Source organism: Carcharodon carcharias, chromosome 8, assembly GCF_017639515.1.
Source record: "Carcharodon carcharias isolate sCarCar2 chromosome 8, sCarCar2.pri, whole genome shotgun sequence".
NCBI lineage: Eukaryota > Metazoa > Chordata > Chondrichthyes > Lamniformes > Lamnidae > Carcharodon > Carcharodon carcharias.
In genome coordinates, this window is record NC_054474.1 from 163,080,515 (window position 1) to 163,101,084 (window position 20,570).

Consider the following 20,570-nt stretch of genomic DNA (forward strand, 5'->3'; position numbering starts at 1 on the left):
TGGCATTATGAACTCGATACTTTTATGCACCCATTGTACTCATCTCAGTAAATCACTTGCACTATATTCAGTGAAAACTTAACATTTATTTCTTCAGGCAACTTCAACAAAGCTTGGCCCCTTGCCTCGCATTTTAAGAGACGTCAACACCGTGTTGACCAATCCAGGAGCTGTACCTGTGCCAACGACCTCTGACCCATGCACCTCAACACCAAATCCCCCTAACAGCAGCATATCCTCAGGGCTGCAGAAGATGGTGATAGATAATGATTTTAGTGGGTGAGTCAAAGTGTAATCACAGTTTATTGTGGCTGCTATTTTGTACATTTAGGCCTGAATTTTCGCACAGACGGAGAGGCTCCCTGTCTTTGCAAAATGGTTACAGAGCCCCAGATTGGAGGTCCTGCCTCCGAACCCAGCCCCCACCATTTTTACAGGGGGAGAATGGGAGCAGGTTCTAAATAGCACATCTGTGGTTCACAGAGGTAACTGCGCATGTTAACATGTACCTGCCTTCAGGCTGATCTGATTTTGGCTAGTGGGATGTTCAGAACACAACTTGTGCACTTTAGACCTGGTAGGAGAAAGTCTAAAGTTAGCAGAGCTGTTTGGAAAGTAGGATACATTTCAGATTATGGTCTCATACGCCTTTGGGAGAGGTTAGGTGCCCTTTGGGATTAATAAAATTAGACACGAATGTGCATAAAGAGTGAATAAACTCATTGGAATTATTAAAGGGAATGCTCAAATGGAACTGTCAAGCTGTCAAGGGTTTTAAATCTGCCCTTTAAATATTTGAAAACTGTATGCAGTTTTAAAAAAAGTTGTTGTTATATCACTCTTGGCATAAGAACATAAGAAATAGGAGCAGGAGTAGGCCATTCGGCCCCTCAAGCCTGCCATTCAACAAGACCATGGTTGATCTGCCTCAGGCCTCAACTCCTCTTTCGTGCCAGCTCCTCATAGCCCTCAACCCCTGACATTTCAAAAATCTACCTCCCTCCTCTTCAGATACTTTCAGTGATCTAGCCTCCACAACTCTCCGGGATAGAGAATTCCAGGCATTCACTACCGTCTGAGGGAAGAAATTCCTTTGCATCTCAGTTTTAAATGAGTGTCCCCTTATTCTGTAATTATGCCCCCTAGTGGAAACATCTTCTCAACATCTACCTTGTCAAGCCCCCTCAGAAACTTGTACATTTCAATAAGATCACCCCTCATCCTTCTAAAGTCTAATAAATAAAGGCCTAACCTGTTTAGCCATTCTTGATAAGTCAACCCCTTCATCCCAGGAATCAGCCTAGTGAATCTCTTTGGAACTGCCTCCAATGCCAATATATCTTTTCTCAAATACGGGAACCAAAACTGTACACAGTACTCTAGGTGCAGCCTCACCAATACCCTGTACAGTTGTAACAAGACTTCCCTATTTTTAAACTCCAGGCCAAAATTCCGTATGCCTTCTTAATTACTTGCTGCATTTGCATGCTAAGTTTTTGTGTTTCATGCACAAGAACACCCAGATCCCTCTGTGCTGCACCTTTTTGGAGTATCTCTCCATTTAAATAATAGTCTGCCTTTTGATTCTTCCTACCAAAGTGCATGACCTCATACTTTCTTACATTAAACTTCACCTGCCAAGTTTTTGCCCACTCACTCAACCTATCTGTATCCCCTTACTCCTTATGTCCTCATCACAACAAGTCCTCCCACCTATTTTTGTATCATCAGCAAGTTTGGATACATTACACTTGGCCCCCTCCTCCAAGTCATTAAATAGATAGTAAATAATTGAGGCCAAAGGACTGATCCTTGTGGCATTCCACTAGTTATATCTTTCCAACCTGAAAAAGACCCATTAATCCCACTCTCTGTCTTCTGTGTGTTAACCAATCCTCAATCCATGCTGATACATTACACCCAATACCATGAACTCCTATCTTGTGCAATAACCTTTTACGTGGCACCTTATCGAATGCCTTCTGGAAATCCAAATGCACTACATCTACTGGTTCCCCTTTATTAACTCTGCTTGTTATATCCTCAAAGAACTCTAGCAAATTTGTCAAATTTCACAAAACCATGTTGACTCTGTTTGATTGCATTAAGCTTTTCTAAATGTCCTGCTATTTTTTCCTTAATAATGGACTCTAGCATTTTCCCAATGACAGATGTTAGATTGACTGGCCTATAGCTTCCTGCTTTCTGTCTCCTTCCCTTCTTGAACTGGGACGTCACATTGACGGTTTTCCAATCCACTGGGACCCTCCCGGAATCCAATGAGTTCTGGAATATTTCAACCAATGCCTCCACTATCTCTGCAGCCTTTTCCTTTAAAACCCTTGGATGCAGGCCATCAGGTCCTGGTGACTTGTCTGCCTTTAGTCCCATTGGTTTGTCAAATACTTTGACCCTCGTGATAGAGACTGTTACAAAATCTTTTCTCCCATTAGCTCCTTGCTTATCTGATACCTTTGGGATGTTTATAATGTCCTCCACCGCGAAGACCGATGGAAAAATATTGGTTTAAATTATCTGCCATTTCCCTGTTCCCTGTTATCAATTCTCCAGTTGCATCCTCCAAGAGTCCCACGCTTATTTTAGCCACTCTTTTTATATACCCCTAGAAGCTCTTGCTGTTTGTTTTTATATTTCTTGCCAATTTACTTTCAGAATCAATTTTCTACCTCTTTATTAGCTTTTTAGTCATTCGCTGCTGGTTCCTAAAAATTCCCAATCCTCTGGCATACCACTGGTTTTCGCCACTTTCTGTGCCTTAGCTTTTGACTGGATACTCTCCTTGACCACCTTTGTTAACCACGGGTGGTTCATCCTTCTCATCGAGTCCTTCTTTTTGACCAGGATGTTTTTGCTGAGTGTTATGAAATATCTGCTTCAATGTCTGCCACTACTCATCCACTGACCTTCCCTTTAGTCTATTTTCCCAGTCTGCTTTAGAAACTCTTTCTTCATACCTCTGTAATTGTCCTTATTTCAGTTGAGGACACTGGTTTGAGACCTGAGTTGCTCACCTTCAAACTAATTTGAAATTCTACCATGTTGTGATCACCACCCTCTAGAGGGTCCTTATCTACAATATCTCTTATTAATCCCACCTTATTACACATTACTAGATCTAAAATAGCCTGTCCCTGGGTAGGTTCTGCAATGTATTGCTCTAAGAAACAATCCCTGATGCACTCTACAAATTTGTCTTCCCTGCCAATCTGATTTGTCCAGTCAATATGCAGATTAAAATCACCCATTACAATTGTAGTGCCCTTCTTACACACCTCCATTATTTCCTGATTTATACTTTGTCCTACAGTGAAGTACCTCTTTGGAGGACTATAAACAACTCCCGCCCATGACTTCTTCCCCTTGCTATTCCTTATTTCCGCCCAAACTGATTCGACATCATGACCTATTGCACCAAAACACTGGTCACCATGCACTGATACCTTCCTTCATTAACAAAACTACCCCACCTCCTTTTTCTTTTTGCCAATTTTTCTAGAACGTCGAATACCCTTGAATATTGAGTTCCCAGTTTTGGTCACCCTGCAACCATGTCTCTGTAATAGCTATCAAGTCATATGCGTCTATTTCTATTTGTGCCGTCAACTCATCTATCTTGTTACAAATGCTGCGCGCATTCAGATAAAGAGCCTTAAGCTTTGACTTTTTACCATTATTGCTCATTCTGGTTCTAATTTCTGCTGCACTCTTCTGCATTTTCTGCTCCTTCCTGTCACACTTTGATCATCGTTTGCCTCCTCACTACCCTACACCTCTACTTTCTCCTTTTTGATTTTTTAAACTTCCCTTCAATTAAACCCTCCCCCCTCACTAATTAGTTTAAAGTCCTGTCTACAACCCTAGTTATACGATTGGCCAGGACACTGGTCCCAGCATGATTCAAACGAAGCCCGTCCCAACGGAACAGCTCTCAGTATTGGTGCCAGTACCCCATGAATTGGAACCCATTTCTTCAAGACCAATCTTTGAGCCACGCATTTACCTCTCTAATCTTACTTACCCTATGCCAATTTGCATGTGGCTCAGGTTGTAATCCGGAGATTATTACTTTGTGGTTCTACTTTTTAATTTAGCCCAGAGCTGCTCGTAGTCCTGCAGCAGAACCTCTTTGCTAGTCCTATCTATGTCGTTGGTACCTACGTGAACCACAACAACTGGATCTTTCCCCTCCCACTCCAAGTTCCCCTCCAGCCCAGAAGAGATGACCTTAACTTTGGCACCAGGTAGACAACACAACCTTCGAGACTCTCTGTCTTTGCTGCAGAGGACAGTATCTATTCCCTTAACTATGCTATCCCCTATTACTACTACATTTCTCTTCTCTCTCTCTCTCTCTCTTTCCTCCCCCCCCCCCCCAACTTGAATGGTGTTCTGTACCACAATGCTGTGGTGAGTTTGCTCATCCTCCCTGCAGCCTGTGCCCTCATCCACACCAGGAGCAAGAACCTTGTGCCTATTGGACAAGGGCACAGGATGAATCTCCTCCAAAGCTAAATTCTGGATCCCCATACCTTCCTCACTCACAGTCACACCCTCCTTTCCCTGACCACGGTCCAAATTTGATGAAATTAATCTAAGGGATGTGACTGTCCCCTGAAACAGTGTCCAGGTAACTCTCCCCCGCTCTTATGTATCGCAGCGTCCACTGCTGAGACTCCAGCTCATCAACTCTAAGCCGAAGTTCTTCAAGCAGCCCACACTTGCTGCAGATGTGGTCACCCTGGCGTCCACCAGTCCCCATGTACTACAGCTGCAACACATCGCCTGCCTAGCCATCTCTATTCTATTTAATTAATTAATTTGGATGTTAAATATTTTAACAGTGAATTTCTTAACTGTATTCTTCAGCTATAATAATGTCTCCTGATTTAAGCCACTTGGCCAATCAAAAGAGACACGGAAGAGATATCCACCAATCACCTACCTGTTTTCCTTTGACATCACACTTCGACTCTGACAGGTTGAAACAGGATGAAACCGGTTTTTGACTCCTGCCGCCACTACCCTTTCTCACGCAGGTCTGCTCTCTGTTTGCCCGAGGGCTGCCATTTTAGGATTAGTGCTGCATGACTGATTTCACAACCTATTATTATCAGAGTGGGGTGCCTGTAAATTCAGATCGATTGACCACTCCAAGTACTTTTAAGTCTTTGAAGTGGGACTATGAATACAAATGCTTGTTATTTAAGAGATTAAGTATTTGTAAGAAATTAAATGTAGTGAATGGGTTTTTTTCAATGAGATTTTTAACTTTATTTAATCTCACCATGGGTCCTAAGTTCTGTCCATGGTGGATGCTCGGTGCGTTTGTTTGGTGGCTATAAGGACAAAGGGTGGAGGGTGGGGGGCACTAATTTGGCATTGGGGCCATGAAAGGCCATGAGGGTGGTGAATGGAAGGGCATAGGTTGGCATAGAGGGTATGAGGGGCTTTGATGGTGGGCAGGCATGGGTTGACATGTGGGGATGTGAGGGGTGAGTTCTGGAGGGCTTTTTGGTTGTATTCCTTTTTCTCATACCCTTGACAAAGTACGGGAGCTCGGGCCAAACTTTCGCCCAATCCGCCTCCACACTTGACAGCCTCCCAATTCTTTCCAGACTCCCATTTTCACCCGCCTTCCCTGGACTGAAAATCGAAATTTCAGGGACACTTTTTCCCAGGTCAGGTTTGCGGAGCTGGGAAATGTCCTGATTCTGCCCTCCCGACCCCAAGTGAAAATTCAGGCCTTAATGTCTACTTGAAAGTGTCGCATTGAAATTAATATTTAAAGTTCACTCCCTAACTTTAAAGCTATGAACAAAGGGCATGAAGAAAAATTAGGACAAAACAATTTGACGTAAGTTAGCAATAATGGCATTTGAATTTGTCATTCTTAAATTGCTTTTCTGTAGGAAGATGGAAGGATAATAATGCATTAGAAATTGGTTTCAGAAATGCCTTAGAGGATTTATCCTCTGGTTTGTAAAGTTAGCAACCTTCACGTTATTTAATGTTAGATAAACCTGTTAGTTTTTATTTGCTGATAGTGATTCCAGGTTTTTTTTCTTAAAGCCTGTTAAAATCAGAGCTGATTTAGTGGTCAGCTCTAAAACACATAGGCTTTCCTTACCTAAAAAAAAATGTAAGTCAAGATTACAATATTGCAAATACATTTTGGTAGTGTTTTAAATATATGTCCAGCCAATTCTGAAAGTATAGTCTAACAATAAATACTTAAAATTCTAGAAATACTCAGCAGGTCTATCAGCATTCCAAACAAGAATAGATTGGTTAACATTTCAGATGCAGACCCAGAGTTTAAACTGTCTTCTTTCTTTTTTCATCTGATGACGTGAGTATTTTAAGCATTTGGTGTTTTTATTTCAGACTGTCTGCACTTGCTGTAATTCAGCTTGCAGCTTCCGTATTTAATCAACATCAGAACTGTTTAGTGCCGTGTACTCTCCTGACAAGCCAAAGTTATCACTTAATTAAGCAGGAGTTATAAGAGACTTTCCATCATTAGGCACCTTTCAAACAAATGGCTTTGCCGAGAAATAATTGCACATAGTCTTCGTGCAACTGTAAACTGAATTCCCAGAAGGCACGAGACATTTAAACAAATTTAAATAAAGTACTTGAAACTTGCATCACCTTAGGGAAGAGGCCATTTGGGTAGAGAGGAAGAAAACAATTGGATGGAATTCCAAAGAGACCAGAATTTTTAAAAATTCTGTTATTTAAAAATTATTTTTCTCTGTGTTGTCCCAACACAACGTTTGAGGTATATTTTCCTCCTGCCAATATTGTCAGTGGAGGCAAAATGAAATTGACAAAAGTGCATTCAACCATTAAACTAGCATTCAAGAATATATTCCATTTCTCTGGTTGGCATTTTTTTTCTGGGCAAAATTCTTGACTGACCTATTTAAGTTTTTAAAAAATCATTCTATGGACATGTTTGCTGAGTGTGGATTCTAAAGGTTTCAAAAAGAAGCCTTTGACAACATTTTAAAGCAAGTGATTTTCCAATGACAGTGACATTTTCACACCAGGGTGCACTTTTCTCTTTGACTGCTTTTTAGAAACAATTTCTAAGACCTCCTGTGAATCAGTGGGTGGTATGTTGGGAGCAGGGAGCAGGGGGCAGGGCAGCAGGAGCAGGAATTTTGACTATTGGATATTTCTCTTGAATTTACAGATTCTATTCAATGCACTTTGCTTTTTTTAAATAAAACTATTTTAAGTTGTTAATCAGATATTCACCTCTTTTCACTGAAAGTAAACTGTAATTTAAATACCAACATCCCAACATAACACATCCTACACATAAGCTGGTGTGTAAGGTTCCCATGTATTAATAGGTTCGATGCCTGTATCGTGAAGACAAATATTTTTAAATTCTCAGCAGTTTTGCTTCTTTTGCACTCTTAAAACCTGACCAGAAAATGGTAAAATATTTGGTAATAATTATCTAAAGGCACTAAATTTTTTTTTGGCTTTTTACAATTTGATGTTAAGATTAAACTTAACTTCTTCCCCTCCCTTTTCTCATGATGATTCAAGTTTTTCAATACAGTAGCTGGCCTTGAGTAATCTCAAGAGGGCACTGCAATTGGCCTCTGTACACTGTTCTTGTGAGTTAAGGATTCCTGATCACCACCCAATGAAAAGTGGACTGTAGGACACCAGGTGGAGACAGGATCAAGGGTTGAGTGTGATGCCTTTCATGGTTAAATAACCTGTCAATGACCACTGTCCAAGCTTATGGATGAATTGCAGCCACCCAGGTGAGATGCCAGAGGATGATCACTCCCCATGGCACCTTACACGGACAAAGTGCTTCAAGGATAGGAAAGATGAGAACATTCCCAAAAGAAAAATCAATTACAGGAAATAATTGATCTTGCGAGATTGCTAGAAATCAGCCTTCCCATTTGTCCCACGCACTTCTGAAAACAGCTCTGTGAAAATGAAATGCATGAAATTATTGATAAAATAAGTGTATGATTTTCATCATACCATTAAAGAAATAAATTCAGACTGAAAAATGCTTAACTTTCTTAGGGGATACACAGAAATGCAATTGAAATGGAGCATTCATTTATTGGACAGGTTTATTCCTTGTAGTGTTTATTTTTAGAAGCTAAAGATTGACATTTAACAAGTTAGGCAGCATAGATTAGATGATCAAAATAATTGGAAACTATCTTTATTTGTTGAATTTGTTTGGTAAGAAACTCCCAATGTTATCTGATTTCTTCCCCTTTCAGTTTATTAGACTGTACAAGGTTACCCTCCCCTACCCCAGAAAACAAGGACTTGTTTTTTGTCACAAGGTCCTCTGCAGTACAGCCGTCCCCTGCTCGCAGCTCAAGCTATTCTGAAGCCAACGAAGCAGAGCAACAAATGCCAAATGGCAATAAAAGTATTTCAATGGTTGATTTGCAAGAGAATCGCAGTTTGGACAGTACGATAAGTGCTCCCAATACAGGTGATTCCCTAAATGACAGCCAAGGATCCAGTGGGCATTTACAGGCAATGTGGCCTCCAAGACCACCACAGAGTGCAGCATCAAGTGGGCCTGGGCCTGGGCCTGGGCCTGGGAATGTCGGCCGAAAGCCTGGACAAACAGCGAGCACCCCTAATGTGGATGGCACACCAGGAAGACCACAACTTCTGGCACCATTATCTTTTCAAAACCCAGTGTATCAGATGGCAGCAGGTATTCCAGTTTCACCGCGTGGAGTGGCAGACTCAGGATCAGAATGTCACAGCTCTATTAGTTCACACAGCAATAATGAAGAACTGGCGGCCAATAAACCCACTTTTCATAGCCATACAAGCACAGAAGACTTTACCAGGCGTTCTGGGGAATTCACAAGACGACAACTTTCCCTAACAGAAAAGATACCCCAGACTTCAGTACCACGTCAGAACAGTGCAGGCCCACAGCGCCGAATAGACCAACCTCCACCGGCAGCTAGAGGTAGGACACCACCAGCCTTATTATTCAACCCCCCTCAGTATCCAAGGCCTTCCAGCGGAGGTATTACACCATCCTCATCAGAATGGCCAAGCACTGGGACAAAGCTGCGACAGCAATCATCATCGTCTAAAGGAGATAGTCCTGAAATGAAACAACGCACAGTGCATAAACAGGTTAGTGGCTCTATCATCAATGGCCAGTGGATTTTTGAGGAATGTAAATGTAAGTTAGAATTAAGCTGTAGTTGTGTTGTATTAACATCTTGAGAAAGGTCAGTTAAAAGATTAAATGAAAGGAATAGCCCAGTAGTGCTCATAGTGAAGCATTGAGTTTCCAGTCAAAGGACTTGGACGAAGTTACATCTTAAAATTCCAGAGAAGACTGTAGGTTATGCTGCTAAACCAAGGGTCCTCTGTTACCTTATTTTAAGGGATATTATATCAACATTAATTTGTAAATGTTTTCTCAGTGAGAGTATGCATATTCAATTTGTTTTTGTCAAGAAACATAAGCACATGTTTCAGTTCTCTCTCTCTCTTCCACATGTTTCTGAAAGGGGAGAAGTGGAAGAGATCTAATGCAGAGTGTAAATTTTATATATACGTTTATAGCCCAGAATGCTTTGGTCTCTCTTTTGAAAGTAGTAAGTTTGAAGAGCTATTAATCCAGCAAGCAGTGCCACATAAGTTGATTGATAAGTCCCAGGAAATATACCAAACATCACAGTGAATATATTTATATTTTCTCTAGCTTTAAAGCCATGAAACATATGTCCTTCATTCTATTTGTCCCAGAGATCTGATAAAATTATTTGAAACGTCACATAAGCCACTTTTGCCCAATAACTAGTAAACTTACAACTTTAAGATCTTCCTGTGAAATTCATCTCTGATCAAATTTTTGATCATGTCTCCTAGAATCTCCTTTGGCTCCCCAACATTTTTGTGATTACACCCCTGTGAAGTACATGTTCTATAAATGCAAGTTGCTGTCAACTTCCAGCTTTGGGTCTATGGGAATGTTGACATAACCATTTGGGGCTGTTGGTTTAACAGTTGAGTTATTGCAGTGGATTTGACTTTCATTACAATTATATGAATTAAAGTATTAGTGGAACCATTAACCAATGACATGGAAATCCAATTTGCAGTAAGTCAAAGGTTGCAGACCTATTTAGATAAGTGAGCAGAATGGGCCCATGAGTGTCAAATAATGACAGTACCATGCATTTGAGATTGGGGAAACTCAAAACATATTTATAACCTGCAGGGGTACCCGTTAAAGGTTACAAATGAAGAGAGTTGATAACTCATTAAAGGTTCACAAGCGTGTGAGGTGACTAAAGAGAAGACAAATAGAATTTCAGGTTCTACTGTTGGGATTATTGAAAATAAAACCAAAAGAACTGTATTTGAGCCATACCAGGCTTTGGTTCATTCACCTTTCAAGTATTGCATCTATGTTTGGTACCCATGCATAATGAAACATATTTAGGTTCTAATGAAGATATAGAATCATTCCTAGCCATAGAGGTCAGAATTAGAAACAAAAACAAAAAATGCTGGAAAAACTCAGCAGGTCTGACAGCATCTGTGAAGAGAAATACGGAGTTAATGTTTCGAGTCCGTATGACTCTTCTTCAGAGCTAAAGAGAAGTAAAAATGTGGTGAAATATATACTGTTTAAAGGGGGGGGGGTGGTGGAACAAGTGCCGCTGGATAGAAGGCTAGCGATAGGTGGAGGCAAAGGAGAAATTGCAAAAGATGTCATAAACAAAAGGCCAAAGGGGTCTTAATGGTGGAGGTACTAGCTAAAGGAGGTGCTAATGGTGACATTAAGAGTAGAAAGCAGAATGTGATAATAGCTGGACCAGGATAAGCACTCTGGAAAGAACAACATGAGCAAGTGACCCTAGCGGGGGTGGGGTGGGGGGAGGAGATGGTGGTGGGAAAAAAGATCAAAAATAGGCTAAGGTGGGGATAAAACAATGAATGAAAATGGAAATAAATTATTAAAAAATAATAAAAAATAAGTGGAAAAGAATAAATAAAAATTTAAAAATAAAAATGAATATTGAAAAAAGGGGATCAAAAAGGGGTGGGAATGGTGGAGAGAGTTCATGGTCTGAAGTTGTTGAACTCAACGTTAAGTCCGAATGGCTATAAAGTGCCTAATCGTAAGATGAGGTGCTATTCCTCCAGTTTGTGTTGAGCTTCACTGGAAAATTGCAGCAGGCCAAGGACGGACATGTGGGCAGGGTGGTGTGTTGAAATAGCAACTGACAGGGAGGTCTGGGTCATGCTTGCTGACAGACCAAAGGTCTGATTATTGGAATCCAATAATCTATCCACTATGTTTTCTTCACAGGTCATTCATATTTATATTAATTGTGTGTGTGCTGTTCATTACATATAAAATATTCTTCACACAGTGTCTCATGCAAATTTCTATGGAATGTTTGAAAAAGATGTATAAATAAACAAATACATCAACAAACCTCCCAGCAAAGGGAATTCTTAGAACCACAATGTCTGTAACGTCCTAACTGAGCTGTGTCTGAACTTACCCAGTGAGTACTCCATATTAATTAACCTCAACAGAATACGGACTTACATTTTAGCAGCAGAATAATATATGACATAACGTATGCAGTACCATGGGAGAGTCGCTAGTAATAACAAATGTAGCATGTAAAATTGTTTATTACTATCAAAGTTTTGAACAAATGTTAAACACAGACTCAGAAGGGATATTATTCAAAACTGCAACTGGACCCACTACAATAACATTCAATCTTCCCTTCCCTATATTTTGTTCTCTAGGCTAGATCTCTATTGCGGTGCTGTCCACAGAGTTAGATTCAGCCCATGAGTTAGAGTTAGCCCATGTCCTGTGCATCATGTTCACTTTCTTTGTCAGGCTATCTGAATGCTACACTGTTGCCTGCTCATTCCATCAGTGATATACTGGTCAAAATATCTAACATACTGGTCAAAAGTAATTTGTCAAAATCTCAACTATTGAGGAGTGATCATTATTTGAGGCTTTGGACGTTGCAGTAGATTACACACTAGCTTTTCACCTCTAGGGGCCTGCATTCCAATACAGTTTAAAGTGATGGGATGAAAGTCTCCTCGTTCAGGTCATCCTTGAAATGAGTTTGTGCAGTCTCAGTCCAGTTCTTAGTTGGCTGGAGTGCTCAGTGCAAAGCTGCTTCTGCAGTTGGGGTTGAGGCATTTCTCAGGAGCAGATTAAAGGAAACTTTACTCTGCAATGTGCTTTAGCTAACCTAGGAATGTTAAACATCGAGCAGGTTTTTCCAGTCAGCGAGGGAGGGGCGGGGCCTGCTTGCCAATGTGTAAAATGACGCGGGGATACGTCGGCCGTGCATCCTGATGTTACCCGCGTTATTTAGATTTTCAGTTCGGCGGGTGCAGAGCCGAATTGGCTGTGCGCCCGCTGAACTGTTAAAGGCCTATTAAGGCAATTAAAATGATTAATGGACCCGCCCGTCCAACCTTAAGGTTGGCAGGCAGGCTGGGAGCCGAGGCAGGCTTCAGAAAAAACATGAAACCTCATCCATGGGCGGGATGAGGTTTCATGAGGGTATTTACATTTTTATTAAATGTTTAAATAAAAGTTATGGACATGTCCCAACTCATGTGACAGTATCACATGAGGGGACATGACAGGGAAATTTTCTAATCGCCTTTATTGAAAGTTTTAAATCGGAGCCGATCTCCATTAGGCAGCACTTAGCCTCAAGGAGACCTGTGCGCTCTTTTGCACGCTTGTGCGAAAGAGCACACTCCTGGCTGAGGGTACCCACCCCCCCACCTGCACAGGGAGCGCATAGCACTTCCTGGCGGACATCACATTGGGCAGGCCTTAATTGGCCCGCTCACATAAAATGGCGGGGTGCCGGTCAGAAGCCTGCCCACCTGTGCCGCTCTCGCACCTCTTCTCTCCCCCCCTCCCCCCCCCAAACGGGGGGGAAGATGTTGCCTATCATTCCATTCTCCGGCAATGAGCATGCCTTATTACCATTTTACCTTTAACGATGGCAGAGTAAGAAGAAATAATCATCGCTTGGGCGTAGGACATGCACATGTTTAGCTAGTAATGTAATTCCAATGTTACTGAAACACCTAAAATGCATATCAGTTTATTTCCAACCAGAAGCTCAAAACTTACTCTAAGTAATAACCATTTTGAATTGTGATTTGTCAAGTAATATAAATCTATTTCATAATAATTCTTGGAAGAAGTTAGACTGAAGCAATTTCAGCATTAGTTATTAGAAAACCCTCCCACTTCAGTACCTCAATGGACATTAATTTACAAGTTAAACTTAAAAACTTTCAAAATAATTAGTTTTGACACCCTTTAATGTACTACCCAAATGTTTGATAGAAGTGCCACAAATATCTATAGCACTACAGCACTGGGCTCCCAATTAGAAGACTCTACTTCAGATTCTAGTATTGCAAATCTCAACAATGACACTGGCCTATTTTAACTGCTTCCACCAAAATAATCAGGAATTCACTGTCAAATGGAGAAAGTAGCCCCATAAATTCTACTCCTTGAGTAGCGTTAAATTAAACCCTGAATCTCTGGTTAATTAATGAACACTTTCACATTCATTTTTACTCTCAACATTAACTGTCCTATCTTGATTTTTCAATCATTAGTTTATAATTGAAAGTGTTAAACCTGACAAAGTATGACATACAGTTCATCAATACATGCACCTTCAATCAAATGCATTGTTAGAAAATGATCAATATCATTTACAGTTCAGCTGAATACAATATATGTTTCTAAAATAATGCAGTTTTTGCATTTTACTTTAATCAGTCTAAACATTAAAGCCTTAAATCTTAATTTGTTTAATGGGGAATTATGTTGTATCACAGAATCACAGAGACCCACTTGAGGCAATCCATGAAAACTAAACCTTAATACTGTGCTGATCATGCATGCAGTTCAAGAATAGGTTACCTGACTGAACATTTGAGTTTCTGCAAGCTTGCTTGTTAAATAGCTAGTAATATTTTGCCCACTGGCCATTTAGGGTATTAATACAATTTTTAGAATATCCCAAAATCAGTCAACTTGTTTCCATAGAGATGGTGTCCTCCTGCTGTCAGCTGCAGCTCTTCTCTCTTTCACGTTGATCTTATGGTCATGGCCACAGGCTGCTAATGGTGCTCAAATACATTTATTGCAAATGAAAAATTCAAATGAGATTGAGTCTTTAAGCATAATTTATTTCAAGTAAATGTCTGGTATTTCACCCATATTAATGGATGAATGAAACCAGAAGCTGTTTAAGCTAAGTTTACAACTAATTTGACTTTATGTATAATCCATAATGTAGGAGATCAAGAATTGTGATGAGAAAGTATTTTAAAGTATAATCTCTAAAGTAATCTTAAACATTTTCATAAACTTTGCAGCCTCCTAATCAGAAGATGTGCTTTATGAACAAACAATATTATAGAACAATGATAATTGTTAGCCAACGGAAGCTTTGGCTCTAGTATATAACTTTTCATTTAATTGCTTTTATTTATGTAATAAAATCTTATTGATGAAGGTATTACAAAGAGAATGGAATATTGATTCAAACAAAAAAAGAAAAAACTGCATATATACACAAAATGTCCAATCAAATGCACTTTAGAATGGCTGCTATTGTCATTGTGATGCCACAAACCCTGCCAATCATTAGATTTGTTGAGGTGATAATTAATCGTCACAATAGGAGAGAACCTAGCATCATCTAAGAACTTTCAACCAGTGAGCTCCAAAGAGTACAAACGCCCAAAAGGATATGCTGAGCTAAATCATCAGAAATCTGACACAGGTTCCCACACCCAATCGTCTACTTCCCGAAATTCTGATACAAAGGATGTGAAACCTAGCAAGCCATGGGTCATCCACAGAGAATCATCAAATCCTTATTCTTGATAGGTCTAAGAACAGTTGAAATCTGGTAACGGATTCCATTCACAGCCCTTTGATTGGAAAGTAGCAAGAGGGGATTAAAAACACTGGCAAGATTTACATAGAAATGTTTAATAAAAGTAAGTCCAGTTCATGATTTTCAAACAGTCCTTCAAAGATCAATAGGAAAAATATTAATTTGATACTGACAACTTAAAATGCTGTTCTTATTTATTTATATCACTCGGGTTACTTCCCTGGGTTCAATAAATATATTTTAATGTTAAACAATAATTTAACCAATAAATTACAACCAAATTATAAAATTCTTCATAGGACTATATAAATTAGAATGTAATGTAGTTATTAAATATATGAATAACTGGAAATGTTTTCTAACAGTATTTATAGACCAGTGTTAAATAACATAAAACATTACATACAGTTGAAGTGAAATAAATTAAAATCACATTAGAATTTCTGATTTGTACTCTCTAAACAGGTGTTTTGTGACCTAACCATTGGTGAGCGTGGGGTTAATAAAATAACTATCAAGATTTTGAACATTCTAAGTCTGAACAGAGTGTGAATATTAAATATTATTATATTGACAGACTCTATATGGACTGTAAATTCCCTTATGTAATGGAAAGGAACCCGGGACCTTCCTGGTCTACATGGCTCAGTTCCACATTAGGCATGAATTTATCCACTGAGCCATCAGTAGAACTTTGTAGATACCAAGAATCCCTGGTTAAGCTGGTGTGGAGAGACACTTTACTGCTGTGGTGAGGAACTCCTTTCAACAGATTTCCCTCAATGCATCTTACCTGAGACTGGTAAGGAGAGGAGACTGAATGAAACTATCAGTTCCCCTGTTCAGACTTTAATACTCCAGTGTTTCACTAATTGGACTACTACACCACCACTAAATTTCAAGCAGGTTGTTCCTGCATACATGCCTGCATACACAAAAGCTCCCTCTGATAGAAAGACATCAACATTTCAAAAAAAATTGATCATAATTCACTTTTTCAGCAGTTAGTGATAATCTACAATATTTTATCTTGAAATGTTTCTGTTTAGAAAACATTTGACTGGAATAAAATTCTGCTGCTCTCAGTTCATCCTTTCCTGGTACTTTCCTGGCTGAAAACAAGTGTCCTGGCAAATTGTAAAACTAGGGCTGTAGAGAGGGCTTTAAACTAAGTAGTGGGGGAGGAGTGTTCATGTGAGGGGAGATCTCAGAAGTTGATGGGAAGGAACAAGGCAATAGTGCAGGGGAATTTTAACAAGTGTGTGACAGGAAGGGACAGAGCATACAAAGGTAAGAGTGCACCAGCAAGTAGGGTCAGAGTAGAGAAAAATGGTAAAACGACAGAATTAAAGGCTCTTGGAATGCACACAGCTTTCGTAACAAGATGGATGAGATGATAGCCATTACAGAGATGTGGTTGCAAGGTGATCAAGGCTGGGAACTTGAATATTCAAGAGTACTTGACATTTCAGAAAGATAGGAAGAAAGGCAAATGTGGTGGGGTAGTTCTATTAATAAAGGATGAGATCAGCACAGTAGTGAGAAGCGGTCTTGGCTCAGAAGATCAAGATATAGAAAAGTTTAGGTGAAGATAAAAAATAGCAAAGGAAATAAGTCACTGGTGGAGTAGCTTTTGTAGGTCCCCTAACAGTAGCTGTGGGACAAGATATAAGGGGGCATGTAAGAAAGGCACTACACTGATCGTGTGTGATTTTAGATTTCATATAGATTGGACAAATTAAATTGGCAAAGGCAGCCATGATGAGTTAATCAAATGTATTTGGGACAGTTTCTTGGAACAATATTTAAGCATATAAATTCTACAGCGAATAAAAGTAAAGATTTGCCATAGAATCCTTCAAAATGGACGCCATCCAATTATTGTAATTAGTGGAATTATATTTATACAAATGAGAGGGCATTAAAAAGGGTGGGACCTTAAATAATGTCATAAAATTATTGTCTAATAAATGATAAAGCTGAGGTATATAGTGTTTAATTAGAAACCAAATTTGAGCACCTGCCTAATTTTACACCTAATTTGAAGTTTGTAAGAGAATATTGTTGGTATCACAATCGATCTAAATGCAGTATCATTATGATTCATTCCCAAAAAGGTGTTATTGGCATAACAGTTATTAGATCTGAATGCTTCAAAAAGTATTGAAATATTTTACTTTGAGAAATAGGGATATAAAGACTCATTGTTTTAATAAAAATTAACAGAACTGTCTTGTCATTTTAAAGGAAACATGACTCTGTTTTCTTACCTCATTAAGGATACAACTTGTTATTTCCATCTAAGTTATATAATTAGGGTTATATCCAAATACCCCAGAATTGTGGATGAACAGAAGGATTGAGCCCCTTACACAATATAGTGATTGTTTGGACTTGGTCAATATGAAGAAGCCCACGTATAGGATTGAATACTTTACTGTTTTTCACTGTCTGTTCAGTTGATACAGAAAGCATTGAGATAAATTAGTTGCATTAATTGCATTCTGTACAATAAATGTTCATAATTTTGTCACAAGTTCTTTAATACTCGCCAAAGCATCATTGAAATTGATGCAACACCAGAGGTGATAAGTGGCGTTTAAGTAAAAATTCACTGGACATTTTGGGCCCCAAGTGGTACTCCAGTTGCTATAAAGCACTGACCTGGCATGAATATTTTTCATTCTACTCATCCACAAAAAAAAATGTTCAAATTTTGTAATTTGTTGTAAATAGAGAGAAGCCACAATTATAACTCTGTACTGCAGATATTAGGTGTAGTTCAGTACTTGAAGAGGGCCGGGAGGGGGGTGCAAATAAAAAGAAGTGGCTGGGGGTTTGGAAGCTGTTCTAACCATGAACTTACCACAACAGGAAACAAAATGTTATTGCATTTGTCAAAAACCGGTGTCGCACAAATCCTTCATTACTTCCACTGTTAAGCTTTGAATCAAAGTTCAACAAGAGTTTTAGTGCTCCACTTGCAACCAGACAAATTGCATCTTATCAGCATGGTTACCTTTAATTTGTGACAGCACACACATCTGAGTAAGATTCAGCCTCAATAAACAGCTAATGAATGCAAAATAATAAAATAGGGAACATGAGTTCCAGGCAGCCAGTATTGCCTTAAATTACACTAGGCATATGTTTTTACTTTTATGTTTCAGTCAGCATAAAGGATTGAAATATAATGCAGCATTTTTTATTGGAATCCTTAACTCAAAATTAATTGTAATAAATGGTTTCTCTAATTCCACTAACTTTTCTTATAATCAGTAGATTATACTTTAGTATGATGAATCCCAGGAATTAATACTAGTAAGGTTTGAGTGCACAACTATAATGGAACCTTTTATATTGGATTTAGGAATTATTCATGATCAAGAAAATGGCCATACTTTATAAATGCAGCATTACAAAAATAATTTGTTGGCCTTGGTATGACTGTAGGCCTGAAAGTGGATTACTTCTCCACCTCTCTGCACATATAACTCGGGAACCATGAGATGGAGAAACAACTGAAGACTCTCTCCAACTATCCCCTCACCATGGGCTGAATTTTCCCTCTAGGGTTGGGAAACAGGAGTCGGGACTGTCTCCAGCCTCCAGGCTCTCCCCCAGGAGGAAACACTCACTCTTTGGGATTTTTATAGAGGTGCCCCTTAATTGGCATTGACACAGGTTCCTTGTCCATTTAAGGATGGCAGGTGGATTCTCAAAGGTGGAGTACCAATCAGAGGCCTTCCAGCTCAATAGGAGCAGCAGGCTGTAGTAGAAGGTAAGTAACTGAGAGGGCGCCTCAACCTGGAGGTGCCCTCTCATTACTTTTTTAAAATCTTTAATTAAAGAACAAATTCAGTAGCCAGGTTGGCGTGGGAGTGGGGAATGCAGGGATCTTTCTACAAGCCTTTGGCTGCAACTGCACCCAGATGGTCAGGGAGGACTTGTACTGAAATGCTGCTCCTCGGCCTGTCGCTGGGTGCCCACCTCCAGGCAGTTAAACTGCCCACTGTTGTACTGGGAAACTGGAGGTTGACAGGAAAACCTTAGTAGGGCCCCATTAACTATTTGGTTATCCACCTCGTTTGGACGAGTAGATCTGTCAACCCCAAAACAGCCTCAACAAAAATGGCCAACGCCAGGAGCAGGGTTGGCTCTGTGGCACACCGGCCGCTCTGTTGTTTTCAGGTTCCATCCGTCTCCATTCCTGACCTTTGCAGCCCCATAATAATAACTATAATGGTTTTAAGATGAGCAGCACAGAAAGGGGATCTGCTTTCTTACTTTCTGTGCATTTTCCTAATTATTGAAGAATTGTCATGAATATTGTAAATTTACTTTAATAAAACTCAGCAAACTACTAGAAGTACTGGAAATATACAGTAGATAAGTCAGCATCTTTAAAGAAAAAAGGCAGGATTTGATGTATCAGATGAAATACCATACCCTATTTTTTTTTTACAGATGCTGACTGACCTGTGTATGTCAGGTATTTTCTATTTTGTCCAGATTTCATCCATTTTCAGTTTTCCTTTTATTTTCTAGACAACCTTTCTTTGTGGTGATGTTGATTTTCATGTTTCTGACCCTTGTATGATAAATGCTGGTAGTAAAATGAACTACTTACATACAGATGAAGGAGAAATACTTCTTATTTACATACAATCTGCCACCACAGTAGACAGTTGATTAAACTATTCATCAAGCTTGTCACCAATAGGTCATTGAAAAGCATCTTATCAATCATATTCCACTCATTCCTCAGCCATTGATTGTAGCTCATGTAGTGGGTGATATTGAATGGTACCATTTTACTGCCAAAAATTGCTTACTCAATGTTTCGACTGCAAGATAATCAAAACGCATTGATCAGCATGCAATTCATGGTGTTTTATAACATTGAAACGTGGAGAGTTTTTCAATCGAAAGAATATGAATGAAATACGTTAGTATTTTTAATATTCTTAATGAATATTAAGATTTTGTGTGACTGCTATGTTTAGCAATTACTGTTTATTAAAGCATAATTCTGATTAATACTGTAGTGCATAATAAATATTTCATGTTTTGTGAATTATGCAGTAGCAATATTCATGTAAATTAGCAGCTATTGATGAAAGTACTGCAGTTACAACCTTCTCTCTGAACAACAGTATCTGCAGAGTTTGATATCTTAATTTTAGTTTAGTCTTCAGTGCGGCAGGGAATTGTTCACCTTTCAATCTGAAAACTAGGTTTAAACTGTCAACAGGTATAGTCATCAAATATTTTATCAGTTGTTGAAATGGTGAAAGTTCATGTATTCTAAACTCTACATTCTTCACTGAGGTTATTCTGTGTTTTTCAGGAGGAGCTGCAATTAAATCCAATTATTTTTTGCTTAATGTGTACCAGTATCCTTGCTAATAAACCGAACTCAAAGCATTTCACCTTAAATATAAAAAATGAATTCAACCTGGGTTTGTTATTGCTTCTCTGAGAATGTATCTCTTGGAGCAATGCTGCATTATATTAAATATACCTCATTTGGTCATTTCAACTGACTTGCACTATATTACTCATTTATCTAGA

At 39.2% G+C, this 20,570-nt stretch overlaps 1 protein-coding gene across 6 annotated transcripts in view; it reads left to right on the forward strand.

The window, feature by feature from the left end:
• The window catches only part of LOC121281002 (disabled homolog 2-interacting protein-like), a 425,229-nt gene that overhangs the window by 384,405 nt on the left and 20,254 nt on the right, over window positions 1–20,570 (forward strand). For 5 of the 6 annotated variants that reach the window (XM_041193534.1, XM_041193536.1, XM_041193537.1 and 2 more), the window contains 2 exons: window positions 98–279; window positions 8,292–9,180. In XM_041193534.1, coding sequence (XP_041049468.1) covers window positions 98–279; window positions 8,292–9,180 — 1,071 coding nt within the window. The remainder of the gene's footprint in view (window positions 1–97; window positions 280–8,291; window positions 9,181–20,570) is intronic. The other variant, XM_041193535.1, reaches the window with a different exon arrangement.